The sequence below is a fragment of the Bombina bombina genome, chromosome 1, assembly GCF_027579735.1.
Source record: "Bombina bombina isolate aBomBom1 chromosome 1, aBomBom1.pri, whole genome shotgun sequence".
NCBI classification, from domain to species: domain Eukaryota; kingdom Metazoa; phylum Chordata; class Amphibia; order Anura; family Bombinatoridae; genus Bombina; species Bombina bombina.
The window spans coordinates 1,556,262,894-1,556,287,786 of NC_069499.1; the positions used below are offsets into that span (position 1 = coordinate 1,556,262,894).

Sequence of the window (24,893 nt, forward strand, 5' to 3'; positions counted from 1 at the left end):
TTTATTTCACAGAAAGATTGCTAAGCTTCCTGATATTCACTGTTTTGTACAGGCTTTGGTCCGTATCAAGCCTGTCATTAAATCAATCTCTCCTCGGAGTCTTAATTTGGTTTTGAAGGCTTTACAGGCTCCTCCGTTTGAGCCTATGCATTCTTTGGACATTAAACTACTTTCTTGGAAAGTGTTGTTCCTTTTGGCAATCTCTTCTGCTAGAAGAGTTTCCGAATTATCTGCTCTTTTTTGTGAATCTCCTTTTCTGATTTTCCATCAGGATAAGGCAGTTTTGCGGACTTCATTTAAATTTCTACCTAAGGTTGTGAATTCTAACAACATTAATAGAGAAATTGTTCCTTCGTGTCCTAATCCTAAGAATTCTTTGGAGAGATCCTTACATTCTTTGGATGTTGTAAGAGCTTTGAAATATTATGTTGAAGCTACTAAAGATTTCAGGAAGACTTCTAGTTTATTTGTTGTCTTTTCTGCTTCTAGGAAAGGTCTGAAGGCTTCTGCCATTTCCTTGGCATCTTGGTTAAAGTTTTTGATTCATCAGGCGTATATGGAGTCGGATCAGGCCCCGCCTCAGAGAATTACAGCTCATTCTACTTGATCAGTCTCCACTTCGTGGGTTTTTAAAAATGAAGCTTCAGTTGATCAGATTTGCAAAGCAGCAACTTGGTCTTCTTTGCATATATTAACTAAATTCTACTGTTTTGATGTATTTGCTTCTTCAGAAGCAGTTTTTGGTAGAAATGTTTTTCAGGCATCTGTTTCAGTTTGATTCCTCTGCTTATGTTTAAGTTTTTTTCTTTTCATTTATGAGAATAAACTTATATGTTGGGTTGTGGATTAATTTTTTTATCAGCGGAAAATGGCTGCTGTTATTTGTCCCTCCCTCTCTAGTGACTCTTCTGTGGAGTTCCACATCTTGGGTATTACTATCCCATACGTCACTAGCTCATGGACTCTTGCCATTTACATGAAAGAAAACAATTTATGTTAGAACTTACCTGATAACTTAATTTCTTTCATATTGGCAACAGTCCATGAGACCCACCCTTTTTATGGTGGTTATGATTTTTTTTGTATAAAGCACAATTATTTCCAAATTCCTTTTCTGATGCTTTTTAGTCCTTTCTTTATCACCCCACTACTTGGCTATTCATTAAACTGAATTGTGGGTGTGGTGATGGGTGTATTTATAGGCATTTTGAGGTTTGGGAGCCCCTCCTGGTAGGATTGTATATCCCATACATCACTAGCTCATGGACTCTTGCCAATATGAAAGAAATTAATTTATCAGGTAAGTTCTTACATAAATTATGTTTTTCAGACCCCTTACTTACCAAGCACCAAAGTATTAGATGTATACTGATGTCTTCAAATTGCTAGTTGTGCAATGGGTCGTGTGGGGGGGTGGGGGAGGGGGGTCTGCTCTTCTTGCTTTGCCAGCCCTTTTCAGTGGGTGTCCCAGTCTAACATAATCAACAGTGCTAAACTGGGAGTTTCTAAGTGTTTAAAAGGTTTTATGCTGTTTTTTTTTTTTTATATCTGTATCTGTACGTATTCTTCTTTACAGAAGTTTACATGCAGTTATATGAAAAAATGTATACAGTATGCTGTTCCATTAAAGGAAAATGAAACCCAAAATATTTCTTTCATGCAATTTTAAACAACTTTCTAATTTACTTCTATTATCAATTTGTCTTAGTTCTTTTGGAATCTTTTGTTGAAAAGCAGGGACATATGCTTAGGAGCCAGTCCATTTCTGGAGCACTATATGGCAGTAGTTTTGCAAGAATGTTATATATGTGCAAGAGCACTAGATGACAATACTATTTCCTGTCATGTAGTGTCTAGTTGCCTACCTAGGAGTCTCTTCAACACAGAAATTTATTATTAGAAGTAAATTGGAAACTTTTTTTAAATGGTATCCTCTGCCTGAATCACAAAAGAACATTTTGGGGTTTCTTATCCCTTTAAATGATACTTAGCACACACTAATTGCATAATTTAACAAACAATACATTTGATAATGCATGCAACAAACATTGAAGAAAAAAGAATTGGCTAATTTTAGCTTTCTATTGGATTAACTTTTAGCCAAGGTGGTTATTAAAATCAGATGGGTTGAGGGAAGAACAATTGTATATAGAATATAGTCTATACTCACATGGCTGTAGGTACCATATGCCATGATATATTACTTGCTATCTTTATCTGACACCCAGGAACATATGCTTCCAGCGTACACACACCTGTTCCATCAATCACCTGCGGATATTTTGGAAACTTCGCCTTTAGGTCAAAGGATATACGTTACCACTTAACTGTACCTTCACTGCCTAACAACTACAAATTAGTAGATTGTGTGTGTGTATATATATATATATATATATATATATATATATATATATATATATATATATATATATATATATATACACATACACGCATATAATATGCTGTATTACAAGTACTTGTTAGCTGGGAGTAGTACACCATATGTGATTTATATCCCTTGTGCTTGACTGTGAACACAAAATGTCATTATAAACATGATCTTCAGAAACAGCTAGGTTAAAAAAAAAAGTTTTTTATTTTCTCTTTAAATTAAAAACTTTTCAGATCCCCTGTTAAAAACATGATTCTGTCACAATAACCACCATTGGGGTACAGATTGTTCACCTATCGGTACAATCAGATAATCCCTATAGCAGTATGAGGAATTTGCAATTTACTGCAAAGGGGTTAAAAAGTACCCATGTTCTGACCCTTTCACTGCCAGTGGAGCAGTGTTAAACAACTGCATGTTGCATCTGCAATAATATATGATGCATACAATAAGGTAAGTTAACAAATATTAACACTTTATAAGGTCTATTTTGTGAATTAACTATCCCAGCTCCATAGATTAAACCTCCTGAGGACAATTAAGATTCTAAAACTTGGAAAACAATTTCATACTGATGCACAATGTACGCTCCAGGTGTAATGGTCCATTTGAATACACAACATATAAAATATTACTTTAGCACCAGTTGCACTATAGTGCACACTAGCTTTCAGCTTGGGCCTAGTTTTTTTTTTTTCGCAGATAGGCAATGGTTAACTTGTGTGGAACTTTGAAGGAACAAAACCCCCACAGGGGATTATGGGTATTACACTAGCAGTCAGTTGAGGCACATCAAAAAGGACAAGCAGAAATAACCCTTCTGCATCAGCAAAGATATTTTTAATTATCAGATTCCAATTAAAGTAATCAAATCTGGGAATAGATCAGAGCCACTTGCTAACTCCGCTTTGTTGCCAGAGAGGATGGTAACAAAATGTACTGCAGCCATCTCTAAACACTCAATGAGTTAATCTGCCTCTTGAAGCCCAGAATCCCGTGTTTGATCCTCTAAATCGTTTCACATTCAGTATTCCTCCTTAAGTTACTGTAATCAATGAATCATATTGGGGGGGGGGGGGGGTTAGCTATTCCATGACCTCCCTATAAGAAGCACTTCCTCAAATCTCCTGTGCTAGACTTTCACAACATATTTTTATTAATCCCATAACAGGAAACTAGACGTTGCAAACCCTTTAACCAGACAGCACCAACTGCTGGTTCAAAACCATTTACTATATTATATTATATATATTTTATGTCTTTCAAACATTCACGTTCCCTCAAAGGACTCCAAGCTGTGCCTTAGTTAGATTTGTAAATAACCTATTTTACTGCAGAATGTAGCCCCCTTGCTAAGTCTTAGTATTTCCTGATTACGCAAACACAGCTTTACGCTGCGGGTTTTGAAATGTTTCAAATCTCTCATCTGCCTGTATTATATGGCACAGACCAGTGACTGGAGCAGAATAGTATATTATTAAAAGGTACATTCAGATAGAGCATGCAATGTTAGAGTTCACTTCTGTTATACAAGTTGCTTCATTCTTTCTGTATCCTTTGTTGAAAGGCATACCTAGGAAGGAGGAAGAGCAGTAATGCACTACTGGGAGCTAGCTGCTTATTGGTAGCAGCACATATATGCCTCATCATTGGCTCACGATTTATTCAGCTAGCTCCCACTAGTGCATTGCTGCTCCTTCAACAAAGGATACCAAGAGAATGAAGCAAATAAGACAATGGAAATAAATTGGAAAGTAAACTGAATGCTCTCACTGAATGATGAATGTTTAATTTTGACTTTACTGTGCCTTTAAGTTGAAGGAGTGTAAGGTGCAGACTCGACATGCAGATGGGAATAGCGGCCAATGAATAGGTAATATTTTATAAGTTGTTCAGCGAGGACGCAATTACTGCCCTGTCCCTGAATAAAACTGTGTGCAACACAATGTCAGCTGCACAACAGACCTAGTTGCTTTTATTTGTTAATAGCAGAATTCTTTAGTAATTGTAAAAAAATTGAAACAGAACACCAACCTATTCAGTCAACCACTCAAAAGGACTGTATACTACAAAGTTCTATCAAGCATATGAACGTGCAGCATTTAAACTACTTTTTTTACAGGCTAAAAAAAAAAAACAAAACTAAATTTAAACCTGAAACAAATACTGCAGTATCGCCTTTTGTACTTCATGCTTATCCTCACTGGTTAATAAGGACAAGAACCTCAGCTTTATCTTTTTGGGTAGGGACATGCCTCTGCAAGTGACAAAAAAACAAAACGCTGTTTTATTTAGGACAGGATCAGGAGTTGAACAATAAATTTAAAAAAAAAAAAAAAAACACACTGTAAAGAGGAGACCATGATTTAAGATTACAGAATTTTTGTGGGAAATGCAAGCGCTTTAATGGCATACAATAAATAACCAACTACCATTAAAGGGACATTAAACACTTAGAGAAGGTAATATAAAATGATAAATCATATATAAATAAAAAAGTCTGCAATATATTTATTTTGCCCCATTTTCCTGTATTCCATCCTTAAATTGGGAGCTTTTTAAATCCCGTTAGAAATGGAGGTGCAGAACACTGTTATATTCCACACGGCCATTGGCTGCATACTCTAGTGACCTATTTATAACTGTCCCTAATTGGCCACAGCAGAGAGAAGGTAACAACCTAAGTTACAACATGACAGCTCCCTTTGTTTTATAGATACTAAAACTTTATACTTATTTTGTCAATATTTAAACAGCTAATGAAACTTTACATCATTCTATCTAGCATTTATTTAATGTCCCTTTAATGGTTACGTTACGGCACTATCAGCAGAGTTAGAGGCAATACCAATTAAAAAACTATTATAAAGGGGTATTACATTTACTCAGCACACAAACTGATTTGCTGAAATCCATGTAAAATGTCCGACTGCCGTTAAAATTCCTAGAACTACCTTTTCATCATTAAAAGTGAATGTAAAGTTTGAGGAATGAGTGCCCGGTTTTTAATAATCCTATTAAAAACAGGGGCACTTTCATTCATCAAACCTTAAATTACACTGCTTTTGTTCAAATACTCCTTTTCTTTCTGCAAGCCGCTCCTGCGCTTCTCCAGCCCATCGCAAGCCTCTTCTTACGTCAGGAATGACAATTCCGGCATCCTCCAATCACTGCTTCCCCCCCCGGGGAATCATTGCCTAAAGCAATGCCATGATTGGTGGAAGGCCGGAATCGTTATTTCCAACTTCGGCAAGCGCTGGAGCGGTTTGCAAAAAGAAAAGGTAAGTATTTTTAAAAAAGCAGTGAAATTTAAATTTTGATGAATGAAAGTGCCCGTTTTTAGTAGGATTATTAAAAACCGGGCACCCATTCATCAAAATTTACATTCACTTTAAGGTTCAAGTTAATTAAATCAAGAACATGATTTTATTTTATATCACGCACACACAAGCTTTACTGACAACCTTAAAGGGGCAGTTTACTAAAATATTTTCTCCCCTTTAATTTGTTCCCAATGATCCACTTTACCTGCTGGAGTGTATTAAATTGTTTACAAGTATTTCCATTACCCTTATATTGGAATTTGAAATAGACTTAGCCTGTGGTATCCACACCTATTCTGAAAGTTTTTGGGCAGCAGAAGAAATTACACCCCCAGTGGGTTATAGAAGAGATAAGGTAATTTTCCATTGTTCTCTCCAAGTATTGGTGATTGGTTTATGGACAGATATAAGATAAAGAAGCAGTTGATATGTACACAATGTGATAATGTAACGAGATCTGATTATATCTACAAGCTCAACCCATTTTATTAGGTTTTGGCTTTAAAACACAAAATCTGCTAATTAAAGAGACACTAAACCCAATTTTTTTCTTTTGTGATCCAGATAGAGCATGCAATTTTAAGTAACTTTCTAATTTACTCCTATTAGCAAATTTTCTTCATTCTCTTGGTATCTTTATTTGAAATGCAAGAATGTAAGTTTAGATGCCGGCCCATTTTTGGTGAATAACCTGGGTTATTCTTGCTGATTGGTGGATAAATTAATCCACTAATAAAGTGCTGTCCAGAGTGCTGAACCAAAAAAGAAGCTTAGAGGCCTTCTTTTTCAAATAAAGATAGCAAGTGAATGAAGAAAAATTGATAATAGGAGTAAATTAGAAAGTTGCTTAAAATTGCATGCTCTATCTCAGTGTTTTTCAACCAGTGTGCCGTGAGAGATCCTCAGGTGTGCCACGGCAGACTGACAACAGTGTGACATATTTTTTAAACTTTGCTTGTTTTTTACTCCCAGTGCAGGGGTAGTTTGTAGGAGGCATGGCATAACAGCACAATAAATACAGTATGTGTATGTTTGTGTGTATGTGTGTGTGTGTATATATATATATATGCTGTATTAGGCTACAATGTGTGATTTTTTTTAGATTTTGGGATGGTGGTGTGCCACAGGATTTTTTAATGTAAAAAAAGTGTGCCACAGCAAAAAAAAAAAAACGTTAAAAATCACTGCTCTATCTGAATCACAAAAGAAAAACTTTGGGTTCAGTGTCCCTTTAATGTACACAAATAAGCCTTAAAAAAGCAAATCTCATACATTTTACACTGCAGCTGGTAAAAAAGTAATTGGGAACACATTAAGGGAAAAACTATTTTATAGTATACTGTCCCTTTAATTGTAGAGTCCCATGGCCTAAGGCCAAAACCTTATTAAACTATACCAAAGAGGATCAAACAGGGTTTGAGATTAATCAGTGGCAGAAAAACTGATCTGGAGCGGTGAGACTAAAAGATTAGTCTACTCCCATGTAAATTTATTTTGTTTCTATAATGAGTGTTTTTCATTCTGTGAAAGAAGATAGGAGACTGGGAATGTATGGTAAGTGGAAGATGAGTATTTGCACAGTATCTGGCCCCTTTTTACATCTAAGTACGTACGTGTCCCACTGGGAATTATGTAGAACAGTTGCTGCTAATCCACAAGGCCAGTAGATGGGGTATAATTTATTGTGTTGGGTAACAGATGATAATGCTTTTGCTACCAAATAGCGGAAAAGCTTATTGCAGGCTTTTCTGCCAGAAAAAAACAACAAGGATTGAAGGGACCACTGCTATATTAAAATACTCCTCAGATGTTACTGAGGAAGCAGCCTAGTTTTATTAATACAGGGTTCTGTAATGTCTTCCATGCCCATATATGGACTGACGTGCTCCTCCCTTGCTACAGCTTGACACACATTCCCTTTGTGCCAACATAAAAAGCCACATTAAAGCAGTCAATACATGATTAGAACCACACGGTAAGGTGGAAGTGTCAAAGCACTGACCATCCTGGACAAAGTTACTGTCAAACCAGTTGATCCAGCCCCACCTATCCTTACAAACTCTCCCAATCCAACTTAGCCAAAATCCCATGGTGTTCACCGAATGTTGGTGATGCAGGCATGAACCTTCTGATGTCATGTATAAGTCCTCCATGATCCCAGCTGCTTGCTCTCTTCAGAGGGATAATTAATGCCAACCTTTAATCCTGCCAGTGAGAGCCCATGATGCCATTTTCTGCTCTTAACAGTAAAATCTCCATTCGTTTATTTTACACATCTCATTGACAATAAAAGGAAGAGAAGTGCATCCCCATTCATAAAAGAGTATTAATGACCCCCTTTGGGTGTTGATCGCCAAACACAAGCAGGTTCTCCCCGCACTTTACATAAATTCATATATTTATATATATATATTATACTTATATATTAAAAAAGAGACGGGGAGAGGACACTCAATTGTCTGCCCAACTTCCCTCTTTTCTCCATCTACTGAAGAAAAATCAGATCATCTTGTTTATAAAATAAAACAAAATACAGTGAAAAAGGAAACAAGTCAGTTCAGAAAATCCAGGAGGGTGAGTGGCGAAGAAAAGGGGGCAGCATGAATGCCAGCCTCCCTTGCTGCGCACATGCCCAGTCTTATCTCTGCCCATCTATGGCAGTCATGGCTTTTTGAGGGCCCCCTGCAGGCTGGGAAGAAGGTGGCCACATAGGTTGCGGATGGTGGTGATGATGGAGGTGTGTAGTAGGAGAGGCTGGGGGTAACCAGGGTGGCTGCTGGTTGGGTGGAGAGGAGGCCCAATAAGGGTTGAAGTTGCCAGGAGGTGAGCAGGCGTTTGAAGCAGCCGGGCTGCTACTGTTTTGCAGACTCTCTGAGGTGCGCAGCTTTGAGAACATGGCCAGAGCATCAGGAAAATTAGGTGGAGTGGCTGGGGTGTTACTTGGCGTACACATCTGAAAAAGAAGGTAAAAGTGAAATTAATCCAACGACCTTAAGTCTCAAGAGATATTATCTAAGATGAGGAAATTAAATGGAAGAAATTCTTTGATTAAAAAAAAAAAGAAATAAAATAACATTTAGAGCAGGGCTCAACAACCCCAGGAGCCAAAGCCACTGACTCCTTGAATTCTACCCCCGGCTTCAAACTTATTGGGTTATTCTCCATATATCTGTATACAAATACCACTGTCTCCTAAATATTCTTACTGGCTCCTAACTTTCAAACAAGTTTGTCAAGCACTGTTTTAGAGATAGGAAAGGGATATATTGTGTATGGCTTTTTGAATCCTGACAAAACAATCTAGTTTCCTCGTAATATATCCTGTTTTATCTTTTATATAAAGGCCAGTCAGAAAACACTTTTATATAGATACATATAACTATCCAAAAAGAGCTGGGACACCACAACTGTGGCTCTTTGTAGGTTTCAAGCCCTAAAATAAAACATTTTTCCTTGTGTTTCAAGGGAATAGTTACTACTACCTGTTACACCCATAGTCCCAGAGTAACGCGCGTTTTGCTCTCGAGTTGCTCAGGTCTGAGGGGTGGTATTATTATTTACATATAGCTACTGAAGGAAGGTAGAAGCAGGGAACCAGGAACAAAGACAACTCCGGCAGAAATAACCCCCCAAAAGGACAATTCCCACATACCAGGGAGCTACAGCCCCTAGAATTTACTTCTAGCTCTCAAACATTTGAATTATTCTATGTAAAACTTATTAAAGGGACCTGAAACTAAACTTCCATTAATCATATAGAGCATGACATTTAAACAACTTTCCATTTACTTCTCTTATCAAGTTTGCTTCATTCTCTTGGTATTGTTTATTGAAGAGTAATACTAGGTAGGCTTATAACAGCTCAGGAGTGTGCATGTGTCTTTAATACTCTATAGCAGCAGTGTTTTGCAACATTATTTGAAGATTTGAAACACAATGTTGCAAAACACTAATGAGCCTGCCTAGTGGTACTCTTCTAGAAAAGATACCAAGGGAACAAAGCAAATTAAATTGGAAAGTGGTTTAAATTTGCATGCTCTTTTAAATCATGAAAGTTTAATTTTGACTTCACTGACCCTATAAATGGTTTAACATTTTATGTGGAGATAAAAAAAAAACACCTGCAAAAAAAAAAAAAAAAAAAGTGCAGTTTTTATGCACAGACTCTTCTACGTGTGTATAGGCAGATTATCACAATAATGTCTAAACAAAGGCAGAATAAAATATTTATTTTCACGTCACAGTGAAAGAGATAGTAATAGAAAAAGAAACACAAGCACAATAAACCAAAATAACCTTTAACTGGCCACCCAGACTTTTTTTTTTTGTAAACTTTATTGCTCAGCCAATGAAGCATTCACATACACCCAGAGCTGGAAAATTCCACTAGAAATTGCAGCAGACACGTAGGAAATCAGACTTTGAATTCCTGCTACACTACAATGTAGAAGCATTTATATTCCTATGGTTTTTGTAGGACGTCATAAGGATGGAAAACAGATTTAGCAGTTATTGAATTTCAATGTTTTATGTTTTTCAATGCGAGTTTATTCAAGTTTAGGTTTTGCTTTTTCCTGCTGCAAACAAACAATTGTTAAAGGGATGCTAAACCCAAATTTTTTCTTTCATGATTCAGAGCATGAAATTTTAAGCAAATAATTTACTCCTATTATCTATTTTTTTCATTCTCTTGCCATCTTTATTTGAAAAAGGCAGTAATATAAGCTTAGGAGCCGGCCCATTTTTGGTTCAGCACCTGGGTAGTGCTTGCTGACTAAATGTAGCCACCTATCAGCAAGCGCTACCCAGGATACTGAACCAAAAATGAGACGGTGCTCAACAGTTCAAACTGGATTTTTATATCAGTATCTGTGCATATTCTTCTTTATAATTAATGTGCATTACATGCAGTTATATGACAATTGGTGTACTGTATACTGTCCCTTTAATGTATTTTATGTAGAACATTATGTTGATTATAAAAGGAAAAAACAAACATACAAAACACCCCTATAACAAATGATTTTAAGAGTGTACCGATTATTGGAAGATCCCATTTGTGAGTGCTCATCCAGCAATGGTTTCCTAAACAAAACAAATCTGGAATCCTTTTATGGCATAAGAAGTATTTATAGAAGCAAGCTGTGCGACAGCCACGAGAGCAGATGCACTACTGTATTTTGCAGGAGGCACAGGTAGTGAGTAAAATTCCTTAATGGGGGGACCCTTTGATTTCACGTGTGCTGTATGTGCCTGGGAGCTGCACCCGAGGCAGTTACAGCTGACTAATTTTGAGACCCTGTGAGCAATCCCTCTAACACCTACAGCTTCCTGTGGAATTTTGGTGCACCAACAGACCATCAGTGTTCTATTGGGTACAAACTGGAAAACTCTGCCCTAGAGAATACAGGACCTGAGAGTTCTATTCTTAAAGTGACAGTGTAGAGGAAACTGTTTTGAAGTTTGTGACCCAAACTAGATTAATAACACATAGTTTGTAAAGGGACAGCAGACGACATCACCAGCAAGAAGCAGAATGCTTTCCGTCAGTAAGTATGGTCCCATACAGTTCTCTCCCAGAGACTGGCATGCTCCCGATGCACCACAACACTGCATCTCTTTGTTGCTAAAAGGGCATTTAAGTTTAATCATGCCTGTTTGTGGTTTTATTGTATTCCGCTATGCAAAGCTCTTTAAGGAGGACTATAAAGGACAGATTAAAAAGTGTGTTACGCTAAATAAGAAGTATAATCTGCCTTTTCATATTTTATAATAAAAAAATCACTTAAACTAACAAAGGCCAATGCATGCGGGGATTGCATGTTACAGGTGTGCGCACTGTCAGCTTGTTGTCACAGAGGAGACAAAAACACTGCTGCACATACAGACTGCTAGTCTCCCTCTGAGAACAAACAAATGGCAGCATAAAAAAAAATAATTAGCTGCATATTAGCTAATAATATCTTTCAATGTTTATTGCTCAAATTATCATTAAATTAATCTATGTTAAATTATGTAATTAATTTGTGCTTTAGGTAGCAGAAATATTATATTAGAAAATATTAAACTGCCCCCACCCGGCAACATTTTCCGTTAAGAACACTGTATATTATACACATTTTTATTGTAATAAATGTTTAGAGATAGACGGCAAAGTAAGTAGCCTCAAAACTCAGCGATTTCTGGGACCCTGCATCTGCATGCTGCTAAACGGCCCATTTGCTTGGGTGCAAATTATGATGGGAAATGTAGTTCCCATACATGTACGTGAACAATAATTTCCAGCATGACACACAACTGCTCTCAGATTAGCCCCACAGAGCTGGTGAACCTATCACGTAGCCCAAACAGCTGCCCTTACAGAGTCTGCCTCTCTGCATATCATCAGTGGCTACAACATGCAGCTTACATAGAAGCACTGCTAAGAGTATGCCAGGATTATCGCTGTCCCTGTGAACCTTCTAATCCATTTTTTTCCTAAACATATGGAATTTTAAATGTAAAAAATTTACTTAAAGGGAACCCAAATTTTCTCTTTCATGATTCAGATTTTAAGCAACTTTCTAATTTACTCCTATTATCAATTTTTCTTCATTCTCTTGGTATAAAAAAAAAAAAAGCAAGAATGTAAGCTTATGCGACAGCCTATCTTTGGTTCAGCACCTGGGTAGCGCTTGCTGATTGCAAGAACTAGGAGCTGAATCACAAAAGAAACCATTTGGATTCAGTATCCCTTTAACGTTTCACTTTGCTTGTATATGTTAAAAGGATCGTTAATAGCAGTAGAATTGCATAATCAAATGCATAATAAAAAGACAATGCAAAAGCACTTTCAAATAGTAGATTTTGTTAACAAATGGAGTTCCAATTTTAGTGCCTTCACTAAAAGAAGCTTAGCAAACAATTGTTGTAGAAAATTCATGTTTAAGATTTATTTTTTTACTTGTCTGCTCCAGTTTCTTATTCGTCCAGGACTACTAAAAAAGTTTCCAGCCACATATATAAAAAATATGCAATATTATTTATGTTGCTCGCTAATACATAAAAAGATTTTACCCCAAAATCTCTAGAGAATGGAAAGTAAATTCTGTAACCTTTGTTTTCATCATGAAAGTGTATTTTTGACTTGAGTGTCCCGTTAAGTTTTATTTTGTCCTTATTCTACATAAATGTATAGGGACATTTAGCAGGCTGAAAAAAAAAGTCCGACTCCAAGTTTGATATGAATCCACCAAGCATTGGCACTACAGACCTAGCAGGAATGGCTCTTATTAGCTCATCCCTATTTTCAGCTGCCGTTTAGGTGCAAGGGTCACAGAAACAAACCTGTAAACATCTACACAAGGAGGTGCCAACCAAAGGTCACAGAGGAACTCTGCCAGCTGCTACATGTCATCCAGGGCATGCAAGCTCCTCCCACAATTAGCAGGAACACACTATTAGTCCAAGCTCTATATTAAAGGCAGTGTTCTCTAAAGTAAATGTAGCCAGCCGAGTGGCATTGTGACGGGTAGGGGAGGTGTAAATACATTGCAATATTAGAACATTTTCTGTTATTTATACATTTTACTTAATATATCCAAACTACAAATTATTTCCATATTTTAAAATTTATTTAATGATACATACTGAGAGAGAGAAAAAAAAAAAAAAGATAATTGGAGCTTATTAACGGTTATAGAAAAGATATGTAAACAAGGTGCATCAGAAAAAACCTCCCTGCAGGGGCCATAGAAAGAGCAGCTCTTTTTAAAGGGTGTTCATCTCATTTGCGGCTTCCCTGAGTAGATTGTGACTTTAAAACCCCAGACAGGAACTAATTAGGAGAATGAGATCAGAGATATCAGTGATCTGACTTAGAAGCTGAACATAATATAATGAAAATAGAACACTCGCTACATCTAAAAACACTATCTACATACAACAAGAAATAAAATAGCAATCGCATTTAAAGAGAGACATACAAAACAACTGGTAAATACAAGATTTGTGGTTAAGTAGCCACCATTTCCATGCATATGATAACCCCATGTATGTGCACGACGACGACATATGGACCCGAAAACTTGCAACAAATCTCTCTCAGCTTCCAAACCCCAAAGACCCATCTTGTAAAAGGAAAGGAAAAATGAATGGATTTAAAATATAATAAAACTGTATATTGGGGTCTTCAGGATGCTTTAACAAACATATCATGCAAAAAAAAAAAGTCTCGGAAGTCCTAAACCCCTTGGATAAAATAAGACAAGCTCCTCATTTAATAAAGCGGTCTTCTGCTTTAGCCAAGCATGGAGTGCACTGCATTAAGGTGAACGGCGCAAATGTGTGGGTTGTGATTACATAGCAACCCTGTGATGAGATGATTTTTTTCTGCGTTTTTGTAAAATAAATAAAAAGAATTTAGATAGTACACCTAGCACTATCTTTGGGGTATAATTTTATCTGATATTCATTTTTATTTGTTTCCCTCTACAGTGGATATAAAAAGTCTACACACCCCTGTTAAAATGTCAGGTTTCTGTGATGTAAAAAATTGAGACAAAGATAAATCATTTCAGAACTTTTTCCACCTTTAATGTGACCAATAAACTGTACAACTTGATTGAAAACAAACAAATCTTTAAGGTGGAGGGAAGTAAACAAAAAAACAAAAACAAATAATATGGTTGCATAAGTGTGCACACCCTCTTATAACTGGGGATGTAGCTGTGTTCAGAATTAAGCAATCACATTCAAAATCATGTTAAATAGGAGTCCGTTAAATATGCTGTAATAAAAAAGGTGATCATTTTTACTTTGTTTTGTTTTTTTAAAGAAAAGAAAACTAGACTTCCCCAGTTCCACTTAATTAACAAAAGTTACCCAATAGAAATTAAGAATCACAGTAGATCTGATTATATTTTATATTAAATTTAAATTATAGCAATTAACGTCTTAATGACCAAGAACGTGCAGGGTACGTCCAACAAAAAAAACGGTTGTTAATAACAAGAAATGTACCCTGCACGCCCTCAGTGTTTTCAAGCACTGGAATCGTGATCGATTCAACGCTTTCTAGGGATTGCAGTGATGCCTCGATATTGAGGCATCCTGCAATACCCTTTTTTACCCACACATGCAGAGAGAGCCACTCTGTGGACCTCCCTGCATCGGCCAGCGATGGTGCCAATCGTTGGTGGGAGCCATAGCAGGGAGACGGCCCATCGCTGGAGGGAGTTCTGGATGCTGTCCCTTACTGTGCTTGAGTGTGCGAGAGGGCGGGGAGGCGTGTGTGCACGCTACATTAAGACCAAGGAGGGCGAGGGAAAGGAGAAAAATGTTGGGAAATAAATCTCGGAATGAGGGGGGGCAAATACACTAAGAAAATTGGGATTTTATTTATAAAAAAAAAAAGAAAAAGAAAAAAGATTTTTTTTGTAAACAGTACCTAAGATGGTGGCCAATAGATCAAGGAGGGAGGCTTAGAGAGCTGTTTGGAGGGGATCAGGTGGTTGGGGGATCCTACACTTCAGATAAAATAAAAAAAAATAAAAAAAGCAATGCCAAAGCCATATATGTCTCCTATTTCTGAACAAAGGGGATCCCAGAGAAGCATTTACAATCATTTGTGCCATAATTGCACAAGTTGTTTGTAAATAATTTCAGTGAGAAACCTAAAGTTAGTGAAAAAGTGAACGATTTTTTTTTTTTATTATTTGATTGCATTTGGCAGTGAAATGGTGGCATGAAATATACCAAAATGGGCCTAGGTCAATACTTTGGGTTGTCTAATAAAAAAAATAAAAATATATACATGTGAAGGGATATTCAGGGATTCCTGACAGATAGTGTAACAATGTAACTATCGCTAATTTTGAAAAGACAAAAAAAAAAAAAATAGCTTGGAAATAGAAAAGTGCTACTTGTACTTATTGCCCTATAACTTGTAAAAAAAGCAAAGAACATGTAAACATTTGGTATTTGTAAACTCGGAACAAAAGTTAGAAACTATTTGGCATGCATGTTTTTTGGTGGCTGTAGATGTGTAATATAGATTTTAGGGGTCAAAGTTAGAAAGTGTTTTTTTCAATTTTTTCACCATATTTTATATTTGTTTTATAGTAAATTATAAGATATGATGAAAATAATGGTATCTTTAGAAAGTCCATTTAATGGGGAGAAAAAGTGTATATAATGTGTGGGTACAGTAAATTAGTAAGAGGAAAATTACAGCTAAACAGAAACAACGCAGAAATGTAAAAATAGCCCTGGTCTCCAACGGTAAGAAAATTTTAAAAATGGTCTGGTCACTAAGGGGTTAAACATATTGAGGAATATAAACCCAAAAAAATATCTTTTGTGGTTCAGATAGAACATACAATTTTAAACCTTCCATTTTACTTCTATTATCAAATTTGCTTCTTTCCCTTGGTATCCTTTGTTGAAGGATCAGTACTAGGAGCTAGATCAACACGTGGTAAGCCAATGACAAAAGGAATTTTTATATGCAGCCACCAATTAGCAGCTAGCTCGCTGCTGCTTCTGAGCCTGCATAGGTATGCTTTTCAATAAATACCAAGAGAACAAAGCAAATTAGTTCAGCAGTAAAATGGTGTGCTCTATCTGAATTGTGAAAGAAAAAGGTTTGGTTTCAGCTCCCTTGATATACATTTACTTTTTAAATTATGTTGTAGCCTAAAAACATGTCACGATACATATATGAAGAACAAAATAAATCTACAAGTTATCATTTGTGTGGGTAAAGAACAACTTACAGCAATTAAATGCTCTACCCAGCTTAGCAGGAGTTATACATTAATACAGAGCAGGTTTACACACGTAACATAATGGTCCAGGCACATAAATGCACAGCACGTATACAGATACTGCACTATGGTGAAATCCTTTATTACACATGGTACAAAGAAACCCACGAGATAGCCTCCCAGCCTACATCTTGGGCCTGAACCACTAGCTTCCTGGAAACCATTTTAGTGCAGCGCACACATACACACTGCTGTGTTTACATACGGCTTCTGCCCTGAGGGGTCACATGCTCATGTCTCTGTTACACATTCCTACCACAAGGAACAGTCAGCAACTGTTAACCCCCAATACACCATGATTAACCCCTTTCTCAGCCTTGTGCCACCCTGACTACAATACAAATACTCACCATGTGTGGATGATGCTGTGCACTCGGGACGTTTGATTCTTGAAAAAAAGTGCTGAGAGCAGTCTGTATAGAGAGAGGAGAGGGTCTGTGTCAGTTCACATTCAGCAGACCCAACAGTCTGGCTCAAGAGCACATTTTACATTCAGCATTTACATCGGACCTACCTTTTGTTTAATTAAAGGACACAGGGAGTGAATAACTGACCAACAATTTAATAAAAAAAAATAAGAGAATGACAAATTCCAGCTGGCGAAACATGGACCCTAAAATATTACCTTCAGCTACTAAACATTTGTTAAATTCACCCTCTCTTGTTAGCTTCCTTTATAACCATGGGGGGGGGGGAGAAACACACAAAGCAGCAGTATAGGTATCAATATATACACACGCCAATCATCTATAACTGTAGCATTGTTTTCATATCACAAGTTCCCTGCTGTGCCCACTAATAGATTACAGGGCTGTAATGGCACCAAACTAATCATTATTTAATCAAATAGTCAATTGATACTATTGTTCATGAATGTGCTTAACATTCTCTAGTGTGAGATATTTATTGTATATACAAACTATTGCAGCTACCAGGTTGGTCCTTGCCCAACCTCTCTGCATTTGTGTAGAAGTGTTTGTAAACAATAAATATTGTCACAGCTGCCCCAGCCGCCCCTCCCACCCACAGAGAGAGTTAGGCTCTGACAGTAACCCTGCGCCTCTGTGTCTTTGTTGTGATGTCTGTGTCGGCTACAGTGAGGCTTTAGCATAACTGGTAACAACAAAAGATAAGGGAGGGGGGTTAACACCTTCACTGCACGAGAGTCACACTGCAGTATTGCACAATGAGGCATGTGACCAGGAAACAGCATATATGTGAATGTGTTTGTGTCGTAGTTAAGTATGCACTTTGTTCTTCCCAAAAGTGGAAATAATTTTATAATAAAAGCTATGTCAAAGATATTTACAATAAAAATATTAAATGTTTAGTTATGACAGATTCCTTTAAGAAAACAGATATTTTAAACATTTGTATTTGTTCACAGCAGATCTGACCCCCCACCCAAAAACAAAACTTAACAACCAAAGGATAAAATGAGGTAATCAATTCAGTGTATAGAAATAGCTTACTACTTATGTGTCTGTATAAACAAGCTACACTTGTGCTTTACATACATGGTAGATCTGTGATTTTTATTTCTGTATTATGAAACACAGATATGAGTAAACACATGAAAATAAAATCAACATATTCATTTTCCAAGTGACGTATTTAAAGAGCCCTTGGGACAAACAATTTTCACAACAGGATGTAACAAATGAATAGTAACTGCATTTCTAATAGAAGGGCTTTCACTTATCTGCATTACCCACCCACTAATTCACACTAGTCTGGCAGAGGCACATGGTGACTGCTGCGTTTTAAGTGCAGAACACTCTGTGCATATATACATGGGAGATACAATTACTGTGTTTATAAATAGACGTATGCTTCCGACACCCCCCTCCTCTATAAGATTCTGGGGAAGGGTCAAAACACAGACCAACCAAACTGGTTCAACCCCCTTCACAGGGGCGCAAAACGATTAACTGCTTCATGGTCAGATTGGCTTTGAAGTACTGCAATGACCGACTTTCTTATATCAGAATCATTTCAAAATATAAATGTAGAATTGTATGAATAATACATTGTATATAGCAAGGCGAGCAGCTTTATCATTAAATTATCAGAGTTGTGGTATCTCATTGAAATAATGTCTAGCCATACTTTGTTCTCCACTGAGAAAGTGTGTGCAAAAATCAGTTGTATAACGATTTATCTCAAACTGCCAGTATGTATGAAATGAGGTGACATATGGAAGTCTGCATTGAATGAACAAACATATATATATATATATATATATAAAAAACACACATATATACACATATAGGGTGACTTCTTTAAAATGTATCTCATAGGGTTAAGCATTTTGTCTACCATAACTGCATGTATGTATATAGTGTAGGCTATGGGTACTCCTACTGTGTCACACCAGATGTGTATACACAATGTGTTATTGCAGTGACATTTGTGATAATCTTTTTTTTTATTACATATCAGTCTGTGTGTGTGTTATGTCCCATGTCTTCCCGAGGTTAATATTTGTATTTTCAGCATATTTGTGTTTTTATAAAAAGATTAGCTTTTAATTGGTGTTTGTGTGCATATACAAGGGCGGACAAAAATATATTAGTGTTGAGTTAAATTACACTCAATAAGGGACACCGTATTAGGTGCCCAGGCTCACCAGCTAATGAGATTTTTCAAACCTGTATCATATCCATGTGTTTGTACAAGTGTGTATAGTGTGCACAGACAGCAAAAGAGTATATGGATGGGTGTATACACATCTACAGAGATGTTTACAATTGTGTAAAAATATGAACCCTAAGAGTTACCCATTTATATAATATGTAGTGAATATATACTGTATGTCATCTTATAGGTCTGTATATAAAGTGCAATGTGTGTAGATACTTGTATATAAAATGTAATGTCCTAATGTACGTGCTCATGCTAGTAAATCAAGCAGTGTACATGTCTGTGTATAATATGACTCGTGTGTGTATGTTTACACAACAGTACAGAATGTAGAGCGTGTGTGTGTGTGTGTATATATATATATATATATATATATATATATATATATATATATATATACATATATACACACACACACATATACATATACGTCTGTAGGTGAATGTGCACTTGCCTGCATAAATTGTGTGTAACTGTCTGTACTTTGCACACATAACTGTATAGAACATGTAATACCGGTGTATAAAAAGTAATTTCTGTGTGTACATCCCAGTATAGAAAGTGTAATGTCAGAGTATACTTGCAGAGCTGTATAGAAAGTGTAATCTCAGAGTACATTTTCAAAGCTGTATCCAAAATATAATGTCTGTGTGTACAATGTATACATAGCTGTATACAATTAGTCATTTATGCGTATACATGACTGTATGGAACATGTCTCATGTGTAATGACAGTATATGCTGTGTATACATGTCAGTATGTCACATGTAAAGCCTGTATAAGTTTCTGTATACAACATGTAATACCAATATAAGTTATGTAAACATATAGATGCAAATAATGTTTAATGCCTGTATACAAGTCTATATATATAACCTAATTTCTGGGTATACTGTGTACATGTCTGTATATAAATGTCTAATACCTGTGTATATGTATACATGTCTGTATATTAATGTCTAATACCTGTGTATATGTATACATAGCTATATATAACGTCTAATACCTGTTTACATGTATACATAGCTATATATAACGTCTAATACCTGTGTACATGTATACATGTCTGTATATAAATGTCTAATACCTGTGTACATGTATACATAGCTATATATAACGTCTAATACCTGTGTACATGTATACATGTCTGTATATAAATGTCTAATACCTGTGTACATGTATACATGTCTGTATATAAATGTCTAATACCTGTGTACATGTATACATGTCTGTATATAAATGTCTAATACTTGTGTACATGTATACATAGCTATATATAACGTCTAATACCTGTGTACATGTATACATAGCTATATATAACGTCTAATACCTGTGTACATGTATACATGTCTGTATATAAATGTCTAATACCTGTATATATGTATACATGTCTGTATATAAATGTCTAATACCTGTGTATATGTATACATAGCTATATATAACGTCTAATACCTGTGTATATGTATACATGCCTGTATATAACGTCTAATACCTGTGTATATGTATACATGTCTGTATATAAATGTCTAATACCTGTATATATGTATACATAGCTATATATAACGTCTAATACCTGTGTACATGTATACATAGCTATATATAACGTCTAATACCTGTGTACATGTATACATAGCTATATATAACGTCTAATACCTGTGTACATGTATACATAGCTATATATAACGTCTAATACCTGTATATATGTATACATAGCTATATATAACGTCTAATACCTGTGTATATGTATACATAGCTATATATAACGTCTAATACCTGTGTACATGTATACATAGCTATATATAACGTCTAATACCTGTGTACATGTATACATAGCTATATATAACGTCTAATACCTGTGTACATGTATACATAGCTATATATAACATCTAATACCTGTATATATGTATACATAGCTATATATAACGTCTAATACCTGTGTATATGTATACATAGCTATATATAACGTCTAATACCTGTGTACATGTATACATAGCTATATATAACGTCTAATACCTGTGTACATGTATACATAGCTATATATAACGTCTAATACCTGTGTACATGTATACATAGCTATATATAACATGTAATGTCTGTATACATGTCATGTAAGGTCTAACGCCTGTGTATACGTATACATAGCAGTATACAACGTGTAATGCCTGTACATGGCTGCATATAACGTGTAGTGCCTATGTCATGTAACGTGTAGTGCCTGTGCATACGTATACATGGCTGTATATAACGTGTAATGTCTGTATACTGTGTATACGTCATGTAACGTGTAGTGCCTGTATATACATGGCTGCATATAACGTGTAGTGCCTATGTCATGTAACGTGTAGTGTCTGTGCATATGTATACATGGCTGTATATAACGTGTAATGTCTGTATACTGTGTATACGTCATGTAACGTGTAGTGCCTGTATATACATGGCTGCATATAACGTGTAGTGCCTATGTCATGTAACGTGTAGTGTCTGTGCATACGTATACATGGCTGTATATAACGTGTAATGTCTGTATACTGTGTATACGTCATGTAACGTGTAGTGCCTGTATATACATGGCTGCATATAACGTGTAGTGCCTATGTCATGTAACGTCTAGTGTCTGTGCATACGTATACATGGCTGTATATAACGTGTAATGTCTGTATACTGTGTATACGTCATGTAACGTGTAGTGCCTGTATATACATGGCTGCATATAACGTGTAGTGCCTATGTCATGTAACGTCTAGTGTCTGTGCATACGTATACATGGCAGTATATAACGTGTAATGTCTGTATACTGTGTATACGTCATGTAACGTGTAGTGCCTATGTCATGTAACGTGTAGTGCCTGTGCATACGTATACATGGCTGTATATAACGTGTAATGTCTGTATACTGTGTATACGTCATGTAACGTGTAGTGCCTGTATATACATGGCTGCATATAACGTGTAGTGCCTATGTCATGTAACGTGTAGTGCCTGTGCATACGTATACATGGCTGTATATAACGTGTAATGTCTGTATACTGTGTATACATGTCATGTAACGTCTAGTGTCTGTGCATACGTATACATGGTTGTATATAACGTGTAATGTCTGTATACTGTGTATACGTCATGTAACGTGTAGTGCCTGTATATACATGGCTGCATATAACGTGTAGTGCCTATGTCATGTAACGTGTAGTGCCTGTGCATACGTATACATGGCTGTATATAACGTGTAATGTCTGTATACTGTGTATACGTCATGTAACGTGTAGTGCCTGTATATACATGGCTGCATATAACATGTAGTGCCTATGTCATGTAACGTGTAGTGCCTGTGCATACGTATACATGGCTGTATATAACGTGTAATGTCTGTATACTGTGTATACGTCATGTAACGTGTAGTGCCTATGTCATGTAACGTGTAGTGCCTGTGCATACGTATACATGGCTGTATATAACGTGTAATGTCTGTATACTGTGTATACGTCATGTAACGTGTAGTGCCTGTATATACATGGCTGCATATAACGTGTAGTGCCTATGTCATGTAACGTCTAGTGTCTGCATACGTATACATAGCAGTATACAACGTGTAATGCCTGTACATGGCTGCATATAACGTGTAGTGCCTATGTCATGTAACGTCTAGTGTCTGTGCATACGTATACATGGCTGTATATAACGTGTAATGTCTGTATACTGTGTATACGTCATGTAACGTGTAGTGCCTGTATATACATGGCTGTATATAACGTGTAGTGCCTATGTCATGTAACGTGTAGTGCCTATGTCATGTAACGTGTAGTGCCTATGTCATGTAACGTGTAGTGCCTATGTCATGTAACGTGTAGTGCCTATGTCATGTAACGTGTAGTGCCTATGTCATGTAACGTGTAGTGCCTATGTCATGTAACGTGTAGTGTCTGTGCATACGTATACATGGCTGTATATAACGTGTAGTGCCTATGTCATGTAACGTGTAGTGCCTATGTCATGTAACGTGTAGTGCCTATGTCATGTAACGTGTAGTGTCTGTGCATACGTATACATGGCTGTATATAACGTGTAATGTCTGTATACTGTGTATACGTCATGTAACGTGTAGTGCCTATGTCATGTAACGTGTAGTGCCTGTGCATACGTATACATGGCTGCATATAACGTGTAGTGCCTATGTCATGTAACGTGTAGTGCCTGTGCATACGTATACATGGCTGTATATAACGTGTAGTGCCTATGTCATGTAACGTGTAGTACCTGTGCATACGTATACATGGCTGTATATAACGTGTAATGTCTGTATACTGTGTATACGTCATGTAACGTGTAGTGCCTATGTCATGTAACGTGTAGTGCCTGTGCATACGTATACATGGCTGTATATAACGTGTAGTGCCTGTATATACATGGCTGTATATAACGTGTAGTGCCTATGTCATGTAACGTCTAGTGTCTGTGCATACGTATACATGGCTGTATATAACGTGTAATGCCTGTACATGGCTGTATATAACGTGTAGTGCCTATGTCATGTAACGTCTAGTGTCTGTGCATACGTATACATGGCTGTATATAACGTGTAATGCCTGTACATGGCTGTATATAACGTGTAGTGCCTATGTCATGTAACGTCTAGTGTCTGTGCATACGTATACATGGCTGTATATAACGTGTAGTGCCTATGTCATATAACGTGTAGTGCCTATGTCATATAACGTCTAGTGTCTGTGCATACGTATACATGGCTGTATATAACGTGTAATGTCTGTATACTGTGTATACGTCATGTAACGTGTAGTGCCTATGTCATGTAACGTGTAGTGCCTGTGCATACGTATACATGGCTGTATATAACGTGTAGTGCCTGTATATACATGGCTGTATATAACGTGTAGTGCCTATGTCATGTAACGTCTAGTGTCTGTGCATACGTATACATGGCTGTATATAACGTGTAATGCCTGTACATGGCTGTATATAACGTGTAGTGCCTATGTCATGTAACGTCTAGTGTCTGTGCATACGTATACATGGCTGTATATAACGTGTAATGCCTGTACATGGCTGTATATAACGTGTAGTGCCTATGTCATGTAACGTCTAGTGTCTGTGCATACGTATACATGGCTGTATATAACGTGTAGTGCCTATGTCATATAACGTGTAGTGCCTATGTCATATAACGTCTAGTGTCTGTGCATACGTATACATGGCTGTATATAACGTGTAATGCCGGTGCATGAATGTCTGTATTAAACGTGTCTCACCTCAAACTGCCAATGCGCCGCCTGCAGGAGCTGCTTGGCCTGATCCGCCGCACACCCGGCAGCGAGCACAAACTGGTTGATCATGACTTGATGCCGCAGCTCCTCCATGTTCACCGACATCCCCAATCCCCTCTTGTTGCCCCCCCCCACCCGGCAGGCTAGCTCTGTACTCAGGATCCGGCGCGTCACCCGGGACAAGGAGGAGAATGGTATTTTACCGCAGCTCCCCATTGGATGCGATTGTTGTCAGTTTCTCACGCTACACTTTACTAAACGCCTTCCTATTGGCTCGCCGGAATGTTTTGGCCATGTGAGCATAATGATTGGTGCACTTGATACTCCCGCCTTCGTTGATGTTTTGGATGTAGCTAATTGGTTAGTTGCTAATGTTGACGAGCGCAGACAATGGGTTGCGGTGGGTGATTGGATGACATGGCTGGGTCGACAATGATTGGTAATGTTTGGACA

General features: G+C 36.9%; 1 protein-coding gene across 1 annotated transcript; it reads right to left on the minus strand.

The window, feature by feature from the left end:
• Positions 1 to 2,577: 2,577 nt before the first annotated feature.
• Positions 2,578 to 24,608, minus strand: UBALD2 (UBA like domain containing 2). Its single transcript, XM_053709360.1, has 3 exons — positions 24,426 to 24,608; positions 16,871 to 16,933; positions 2,578 to 8,668 (listed from the first exon to the last, which is right to left on the minus strand). The coding sequence occupies exons 1-3, from the start codon at positions 24,543 to 24,545 to the stop codon at positions 8,354 to 8,356; spliced, it is 498 nt and encodes a 165-aa protein (XP_053565335.1). The 5' UTR covers positions 24,546 to 24,608; the 3' UTR covers positions 2,578 to 8,353.
• Between the last annotated feature and the right edge of the window lie 285 nt (positions 24,609 to 24,893).

What these genes read in the sequence shown, in the direction of transcription:
- UBALD2 (XM_053709360.1), bottom strand. Translation starts at nt 24,545, where the DNA reads ATGTCGGTGAACATGGAGGAGCTGCGGCATCAAGTCATGATCAACCAG. An exon ending in CGGCGCATTGGCAGTTTGAG is followed by an intron (nt 16,934 to 24,425) that starts GTGAGACACGTT and finishes CTCTCTATACAG; the next exon opens with ACTGCTCTCAGCACTTTTTT. An exon ending in CACAGCATCATCCACACATG is followed by an intron (nt 8,669 to 16,870) that starts GTGAGTATTTGT and finishes CTTCTTTTTCAG; the next exon opens with ATGTGTACGCCAAGTAACAC.